General features: G+C 42.3%; 1 protein-coding gene across 1 annotated transcript; it reads right to left on the bottom strand.

Moving 5' to 3' along the window:
• Positions 1-2053: 2053 nt before the first annotated feature.
• Positions 2054-9284, bottom strand: otop1 (otopetrin 1; the record flags this gene model as incomplete). Its single annotated transcript, XM_084431300.1, has 6 exons — positions 2054-2255; positions 3286-4160; positions 6559-6689; positions 6843-6901; positions 8698-8834; positions 8915-9284. 6 exons carry the CDS (start codon positions 9282-9284, stop codon positions 2085-2087), a joined length of 1743 nt encoding a protein of 580 aa, XP_084287426.1. The 3' UTR covers positions 2054-2084.
• Between the last annotated feature and the right edge of the window lie 340 nt (positions 9285-9624).

The following is a 9624-nucleotide window of genomic DNA, read 5'->3' as shown; positions in this document are numbered from 1 at the left end:
GTTTCAGTGTGTGTTTGGAGGCGTTTCAGTGTGTGTTTGGAGGCGTTTCAGTGTGTGTGTTTGGAGGCGTTTCAGTGTGTGTTTGGAGGCGTTTCAGTGTGTGTTTGGAGGCGTTTCAGTGTGTGTTTGGAGGCGTTTCAGTGTGTGTTTCAGTGTGTGTTTGGAGGCGTTTCAGTGTGTGTTTGGAGGCGTTTCAGTGTGTGTTTGGAGGCGTTTCAGTGTGTGTTTGGAGGCGTTTCAGTGTGTGTTTCAGTGTGTGTTTGGAGGCGTTTCAGTGTGTGTTTGGAGGCGTTTCAGTGTGTGGTTGGAGGCGTTTCAGTGTGTGTTTCAGTGTGTGTTTGGAGGCGTTTCAGTGTGTTTGGAGGCGTTTCAGTGTGTGTTTCAGTGTGTTTCAGAGTGTGTTTCAGTGTGTGTTTCAGTGTGTGTTTCAGTGTGTTTGGAGGCGTTTCAGTGTGTGTTTCAGTGTGTGTTTCAGTGTGTGTTTCAGTGTGTGTTTGGAGGCGTTTCAGTGTGTTTGGAGGCGTTTCAGTGTGTGTTTGGAGGCGTTTCAGTGTGTGTTTGGAGGCGTTTCAGTGTGTGTTTGGAGGCGTTTCAGTGTGTGTTTGGAGGCGTTTCAGTGTGTGTGTTTGGAGGCGTTTCAGTGTGTGTTTCAGTGTTTGTTTGGAGGCGTTTCAGTGTGTGTGTTTGGAGGCGTTTCAGTGTTTGTTTGGAGGCGTTTCAGTGTGTGTTTGGAGGCGTTTCAGTGTGTGTGTTTGGAGGCGTTTCAGTGTTTGTTTGGAGGCGTTTCAGTGTGTGTTTCAGTGTTTGTTTGGAGGCGTTTCAGTGTGTGTTTGGAGGCGTTTCAGTGTGTGTGTTTGGAGGCGTTTCAGTGTTTGTTTGGAGGCGTTTCAGTGTGTGTTTGGAGGCGTTTCAGTGTGTGTGTTTGGAGGCGTTTCAGTGTGTGTTTGGAGGCGTTTCAGTGTGTGTTTGGATGCATGTTTAAAAAGAAGATAAAAAGGTTGATGATAAAATCGTTTAGTATCTGCTGATCATCAACAGTTAAACATCGCTTCTGCTCAGACTGAAGAACTTCTTCCAACTGAGAACTTTCCATAATCACATTCAAGAGAAGCTTTCAGAACAAATCCTTTAGCTGAGTGTGTGTGTGTGTGTGTGTGTGTGTGTTAGAGAGTGTGAGTGAGTGTGAGTGACATTAAATCCACAAAGACACAAATAAAACCTCCTTTCTATCTCATACAGGAGTGTTTCAGTGCGTCGTTCTCTCACAGTCACACACATCTTCACAAACACACACATCTTTACAAACACACACATCTTCACAAACACACGAGTGCAAGAACCAAGAGTAAAACAGACAATATACATTCATAACATGTTTCAAAACGTGGGTTATATGTGACAGATAATACATGTCGAATAGAGTCTCGCACACGACATATGAATTAACAATCCGTTCCCACGATATACACACGTTTTCCCGCACGACACATGAGCTACACAATGACATCATCTGAAGAAATGATGAAATATGATGAGTTAAACTCAGTCTGTGGATGTGATTCCTGTGTCACTGATCATGTGTTTCACGTCTCACTGAATGTTTAACAGACCCAAAGCAAATACAGAACGTGAAAACTGAATTATGGGCAAGACAAACTACAAAAAAGACTGAAAGATAAAGTACAATATGCACTAGATTCGAGGTCAATGGCCTGATAGATTCAAGGATTTTTCAACTGGACAGTGTACTAAAAACATTCAGGATTAAATCCCACCGGAGAACTGGATACAAGAGAACAGTGTTGGACTCGAGACGTGGTTTGTAAACATTGAGGAGTGTGTGAGAATCTTCAGGCCTGAGAACGTCTAGTTATGGAGAGAGCCAATCAAATCCATGAGAACTTGATCAGATCGACACACACGATCACTCATTATGAACGCAGACTGATGGTGTGTGTGTGTGTGTGTGTGTGTGTGTGTGTGTCTGTACAGTGTTTGAGCACCAGATAAAGTCCGAATGGTTCCCGCTCTGAGGAGTCACATGATCGGATGGTTCCCGCTCTGACTGGTCACATGACTGGTCCTCAGACCTTCCTGAAGACCTCGAAGAGCGAGGCCACGGAGTGCATGCGGTAGAAGAGGCTCATGGGAATGGCCACGTTCAGAACCGTGGTCCACACGCTGAACCCGAACGTCTCGGTCTCCGGAACACTCTCGTACTGCGGCCGGCAGCCGAAGGCCGGGAGAATCCACAGCTGAACCAGAGACAAAACCACAGATCAAACCTGGATCTCGTCATTTACTCGCTTCCTCAAACATCTATGAGTTTCTTTCTTCAGTGAAACACAACAGAAGATGTTTAGCAGAATGTTCTTGCTGCACTGAAAATACCACACTCTTCTTCCAGAGTTTCTGTCTCGTTTTCCACAAATATCTAAACATTCTTAAATAAAGATACATTTACTGGAGAAACAAAATGACCAGATATTGAGTCTTGTTTAAGTCATTATGATGTCAGTAAAAGTCAGTAAAAATGATGACATACTAAATCATAATTATGATAAAATGAAAAATTATGACGATCATAATTATGAGATAAGTCAAAATGATGACATACTAAGTTATAATTATGAGATAAAAAGTCAAAATGATGACATACTAAATCATAATTTATGATAAAATGACAAATTCTGACAATCATAATTATGAGAGTCAAAATTGTGACATACAAAGTTATTATTATCAGATAAAAAGTCAAATTATGACAATCATAATTATGAGATAGGTCAAAATTATGACATACTAAGTTATAATTATGAGATAAAAAATCGAAATTATTAAATACTAAATCATAATTATGAAAAAAGTCAAAATTATGACAATCATAATTATGAGATAAAAGTCAAAATTATGACAATCATAATTATGAGATAAAAGTCAAAATTTTGACAATCATAATTATGAGATAAAAGTCAAAATTATGACAAATTAAGTCATAATTGAGATAAAGGGTCATAATTATACTAAATCATAATTGAGATTTAAAAATTTTAAAGTATGATATATTATAAAAATTATGAGTCGAAACTGATATACTAAATCAAAAATCCTGAGATTAAAGTCGAATAATTAAAAAATAAATAATATTTTGACTTTTTAATCTCATAATTATGACTTAATATGTCACCATTTTGACTTTATCTCATAATTCAGATTTAGTATGTCATCATTTTGACTTTTTATGCTACACTACAGCATGATTATTTATGCGGTGTAAACGCTTACCGAGACGTTGCACATGAAGAGGAAGATGGTGATGTTCTTCAGGATCTGCCTCTTCCTCCCGGTCGTCACGTTGAGCCGGTTTCCCACAGGAACCGTAGCGTCCCCGTTCTTCCTCCCGAACCCCTGCCTGTTCTCGCTAGCCTCGCTAGCCTCCAGAGCAGCGCAGCGTTTATCCTGCATCTCGTAGCCGCGGTTCACGATGCCGTCGTACGGCGGCGTGACGGAGAAGATCTCGGGTGGAGCCGGCTCGTCCTCTCGGCTTCGCCGGTACAGCGACTCCACGATGAACAAGTTCTGCATGCACTTCTCCAGAACCAGCAGAAGCGAGTACGCTAGGCAGGTCCAGTGGAAGGTGCTACGCCCTGCCACCGCCGCGGCCGCTACCACGCTACACCAGGACATTAGCCACGAGCCCAGTGACGAGCCCAGCAGCAGCTCTGTGTCCAGCGTGCGCGACGGGTTCGATCCTGTGTCCATGGGACAGTCCTCCAGCCGGTACACCAGCAGCCCCGTGCCGCTAGCGCCACACATGCAGGCTAGCATCACCACACCGTAGCAGTAGAACATGGAGATGGCGGCCTCGCGCGTCTCCTCCGACTTCTCCACGTGGATGAGGTACACCACCAGAACCGTGACGGAGCTAGCCAGCGCTAGCAGGCCCGCGAGCGCCCCGATCAGAAGACCCGGACTGCGCGTGCTGGGACGCTTGCGGTTGCTGTGCCGGTCTAGCGTTCGCCCGATGTTCTTCCACATCACGAACAACATGGCCGACACGAAGATGTGGTACTCGATGTTGAAGGGGTAGAGATAGTAGAGGCTGGTGGAGAACATGGAGCAGACGCTGGTGGTGCAGTTACAGTGAGGCTCCACTTCCACTGCGGACACACACACACACACACACACGTCAGCACACACTCTGCAAAACCTTCGATAATCAATCAATCAATCAACTTTATATAGCGCACTGGAAGTGGGGGTGCTGTTTTCACAAAAAAAATTGGGGGGTTTTCACCATTTTTTTTCACAAATTCAAATTTTTTTTCATTTACATTTATTCATTTTTAGCATTTAGTAATTTATTTGTAATAAACTTTAAGTGGGCTATTTAAAAAGTGTTATTTACAGTGCTATGCATAAGTTTAGACACCCATGCTAAAGTTGACTAAAAAGAGGAATAAAAAATCATCTTTAGGAAATTGAACTTAATGCCTTAATTTAAAAAATTTGGAAAAATCCAACCTTTAAGGACACCAATTTTCTTTGTGAATGAATAATGTATCGTAAATAAATAAATGTTCTTCCTTAAAATACAGGGTGCATAAGTTTGGACACCCCTATGTTAAATTCCCATAGAGGCAGGCAGATTTTTATTTTTAAGTGTTTTTTTTTATTTTTATTTAGGATACTATGCATCCTGATAAAGTTCCCTTGGCCTTTGGAATTAAAATAGCCCCACATCATCACATAGCCTTCACCATACCTAGAGATTGGCATGGGGTACTTTCCATAAGATCATCTCTCAATGCAAATCAAACCAGCTATTAGGCTAACTGAAATAAAACCATGCCAATCTCTAGGTATGGTGAAGGCTATGTGATGATGTGGGGCTATTTTAATTCCAAAGGCCAAGGGAACTTTATCAGGATGCATAGTATCCTAAATAAAAATAAAAAAAAACACTTAAAAATAAAAATCTGCCTGCCTCTATGGGAATTTAACATAGGGGTGTCCAAACTTATGCACCCTGTATTTTAAGGAAGAACATTTATTTATTTACGATACATTATTCATTCACAAAGAAAATTGGTGTCCTTAAAGGTTGGATTTTTCCAAATTTTTTAAATTAAGGCATTAAGTTCAGTTTCCAAAAGATGATTTTTTATTCCTCTTTTTAGTCAACTTTAGTATGGGTGTCTAAACTTATGCATAGCACTGTATATGTTAAATTATGATTTTTAAAACGTGCAGAGTGTTACATCATATTGTGAAAGTGTGTGTGTAGAAATGATTGGTCCGCAGCCGCTCGACTCCTGAGCGCGAGTGGTGTGTAAGGTAGACACTAGGCAGGTTTTTTGTGTTCATTTCTATTTCTTGTCGCTGTGAACGCTCTTTAGTTGTAAATTACAGTGTAAACAGCCCAAAAAGCATTTTATTTTAAGACTTAATTTATGTCCCGTAGACCGGTCCGTTGCATTACGATTAAAAGCAGTATCAATAATGTCAAAAATGTGATGTGCAGTCAAGTTCAGGTGTGTGTGTGTGTGTGCTGTTTAAAAGGAGACCGACGTTCTCGTCAGGGCCGTAAAACACAGAGAAGCGACATTGGGGATGGAGAAACACACCCAGATTAGCTTCGGTTAAACAGGCGTATGATAATTTGGGTAAATGTGTAAGCTAGATTTATGACTATTCTTTCACATCTTCATGGACACAACAATGATTTCCCTCGTGTGGAATATTTTTCCTTGTAATTCTGTATGGTTTTCTAAAATGAGAGCTGCTGCGTCTGTGTAGATGAGAGAAGCAAAGTGTGGCGGAATTGTTTTCTGAAACTGCAGAATAGCACCAGGGAACGTTTGCGCCGGAACACGCCTCCTCTTTCCGCTGAACCGCCCCCGGGAGCGCAAGTTCATTCCCTAGTTTACTGACGTGCGTCTGTGGAGGGAAAAGTCCGCTGTGCGTCGGGTGAGAAATAGGAATGATACATGCGTCAGTGTACAAAGTCAATTCCGCTGGGTGCGAGATAGGGCCCTTAATTTTGATTATTTCCCCGGGAAAACAGGACATAATATCTTATATCATTTTACTCATCTAGTAAATGCATCTTGATTTAAGAAATGTTTGATATTTGGACTGGAAACAAGACAAAAATACGAAGAAAGAAAAGCATTTTTTTTGCAGTGCAGGGAGTTTACATCGAAAACACCAATCAGACAATTCAACATTAAAATCAAGGACAGTTGTAAGCCTGTGAAAAGAGGGATGTTTTTAACTTCGATTTAAAAACAGACTCTGTGACACACAGAAACATGAATGTTCTGAATGTTCTGAATGTTCTGTGACTCTCTGACGCCATCTAGAGGTCTAATCCATCTAATCTAATCCAGAGACAGAGAGAGAGAGAGACTATATAGCGGAAAAGAGCTCAGACTCCTCCCACAGTGAGCAGTCAAAAACACACACACACTAACACACACACACAAACACACACAAACACACAAACACTCTCTCACTCACACACACACACTCTCTCTCACTCACACACACACACACCTGTAGAGCTATTGTCGTATCCCAGTGCTGTTAAGCGCCTCCGGTGGTTGTTGAGGAAATGTTCGGCTTCTGACATCACTCCATTACACCAGAGCAACAGGTTCGTGAAGACGGCATGAATCACTCCGAACCTGCTCACACACACAAATCACACACACACACACAAGAGTGTGAAGTTAAATCCGTTTCTAAAGGCATGTACTGAGAAACTTCTCATGCATCTGATGTTCTCCAGCTCTGAGTCCCAGGCGTTCTGGATAAAGCAGGAGGAAGCGCGTCTGTACCTTTCGAAGGTCTCGTATTTCTTGATGACGTCTTTGATGTGGAACCAGAGGAAATGCACCTGATCAGAGCAAACACACATCAACATCAGTGTAGACCGTTCATCTTTGCCACATTCACACTGTTCTTGAACTGAATCGAGCGGATAATGAGTCAGTGTTGGGGAAACTCATTACAAGTAACTTGAGTTACATAATCTGATTACTTTTCAAGTAACTAGTAAAGTAACGCATTACTTTTAAAAATTACAACAAATTATCTGAGTCACTTTTTCAAATAAGTAACGCAAAGTTACTTTGTTTTCCCATTTTTTGACTGACAGCTCTCCTGTCCCAGTGCAGAGGCGGTGTGTGTGTGTGTGTGTGTGTGTGTGTGTGTGTGTTTGTGTGTGTGTGTGTGTGTAAACATGATGGTTATTGTAGATCTAGACTAAATGTGAGCATTTACTCATCTCACTTGCACAAAAAAAAAGATTCAATATTCCTCAAAATGAATAAAATCAGTTTTTATACTGATTATACTCCAATAACTATATGTTAAATAAAACATAAATTTTTATGCATTTAATCACACTTTATTGACCAATGTACTTGCTTCTGATCTTCAATGATTCAGTGAAACCATAAGCAAAAAAGACTGTAGATTTTTATTTTTTTTATTGGTAAAGTAAGAGTTAAACTTTCTTCTCCTGCATCCTCTACTGTACACTACTGTACTCTACTGTACGCAACCGTACTTTGCTGTACTCTACTGTACTCAACTCAACTCTTCTCTACTGTACCGTACTCAACTCTACTGTACTCAACTCTTCTCTACTGTACTGTACTCAACTCTTCTCTATTGTACTCTACTGTACTCAACTCTTCTCTACTGTACTCTACTGTACTCTACTCTTCTCTACTGTACTCAACTCTTCTCTACTGCACTTTACTGTACTCTACCTCTACTGTACTCTACTGTACTCTACCTCTACTGTACTCTACTGTACACTACTGTACTCAACTCTTCTCTACTCTACTGTGCTCTACTCTTCTCTGTTGTACTCTACTGTACTTTACTGTACTCTACCTCTACTGTACTCTGCTCTACTGTACTCTACTGTACTGTACTCTTCTCTACTGTACTCTACCGTACTTTATTCAACTCTTCTCTACTGTACTGTACTTCACTGTACTCTACTCTTCTCTACTGAACTCTACTGTACTTTACTGTACTCTACTGTACTCTACTCTACCTCTACTGTACAGGAGTGAATCTGCATTTCCTTCAGCCTGAGGATTATTATTTCACTTTTGGTGTGAAAGGGTCTTTACTTTTGCCCAAAAATATAACTTTTTGTTATAAAAAACAAGCCCAGCCCAGGTGGAAAAAAAGTAACACAAAAGTAACGTAACGCATTACTTTTCTAAAATAAGTAACGCAATTAGTTACTTTTTAAGGGAGTAACACAATATTGTAACGCACTACTACACCTTCTGCTTCCATCTAAAGATGAATCACTTCATAACTGAAGAACTTTGCAACATTACTCACGTGAAGCTGCTTTGGACAAATTGTAACGGTCACATTGTGCATTTATGGTAATTTGAGGTACAATGAGAACTGCGCATGTGCGTAGAGTGTCAGTAATAGAAGTGACAGGAGAAGAGATTACCGACTTTTGTACTCTTTCTTTTATTTCTATTGATATTTTTGACCAGAGTTGAATGTTTAATTTGTTTTTTGTTTTCTCACGCAATCCCCATGTATGCGGATGAGTGTGACGTTTAAGTCATTTAACCCGGGGGAAAATGTTTCAACATCTCAACTTTGCGTTACAAAATGAAACATGAGTGCGTGACACATGCGCGTTCTCACCTGGGATATGGTGTGCAGCGCGTGGACAATGGGATAGACCCCGAGCACGGCGGAGATGCAGGAATGATACCCGACGAAATATCCGATGCGGAACGCGTCCATGATGAGCGACAGTAACGCCAGCATCGTCAGCCCCCCTGACAAGCAAACAGCACATAAATCATTCTCACGCTCACAGAGCTAAGCGTTCAGTAAACGAGCCGGTTGGTTGGTTCACCTCGGATCCAGCTCGTGCCCGCGTGCGCGTCTCTCTCCGGCACCGGGCTGCGCTCGCGCTCCCTCCGGATCATATAGCAGATCATCCACACGAGCTGCACGAGCATGAGCACCGTGATGAAGGTCAGCAGGTGTTCCTCTCTCACCGCGGGCCCGTGGTGCGCGAGCGCGAGCATCACGGACAAGCCGATCAGCAGCAGGTTTGTGCCGTACTGCGCGCTCAGGGTCTGCGCGTTCTTCTGCGGGTACTTCTTGGTCAAACTCACCTTGAGCTTGGAGAAAAGTTTCTTTTCTGCGTCTGAGGATGATGAGGAGGAGGAACTGGGGCCGTATTTGTTCAGACACATGATGTCCAGGCTGTTCTCCACCATGGTGCAGGTTGAACGCTGTGGGAACGCTTTCGGAAGCTCGCGGAACGGCAGACATGCTCAGTGCGCGTCCATCGCGCGGGTAATCGCGCTATATACCTCCCAGAAAGAGCAGCAGATTAAGGCGGATTGAGTTTCATTCATCTGTGAGCCAAGCGATGCCAAGAACGCGCAAACTTCACCGTGCGTTCGTCCTAACGCGCGCGCTGCTCACCGGTTCTCCGCGCGCTCTGGCAGGCGAGTCATTTCTCCGTGAGATGTGAAGCTCCAGTGAGCTTTTCCTCGGTCTCTGTGGCTCAAGCGAAGCTTTTAGGATCTCAGATTTCACTGGTCAAAGGCTCTT

The sequence above is a fragment of the Rutilus rutilus genome (assembly GCF_951802725.1).
Source record: "Rutilus rutilus genome assembly, chromosome: 14".
Lineage (NCBI taxonomy): Eukaryota > Metazoa > Chordata > Actinopteri > Cypriniformes > Leuciscidae > Rutilus > Rutilus rutilus.
The sequence above is the reverse complement of the archived record's forward strand: the minus strand, read 5'-3'. Positions and strand labels throughout refer to the sequence as shown.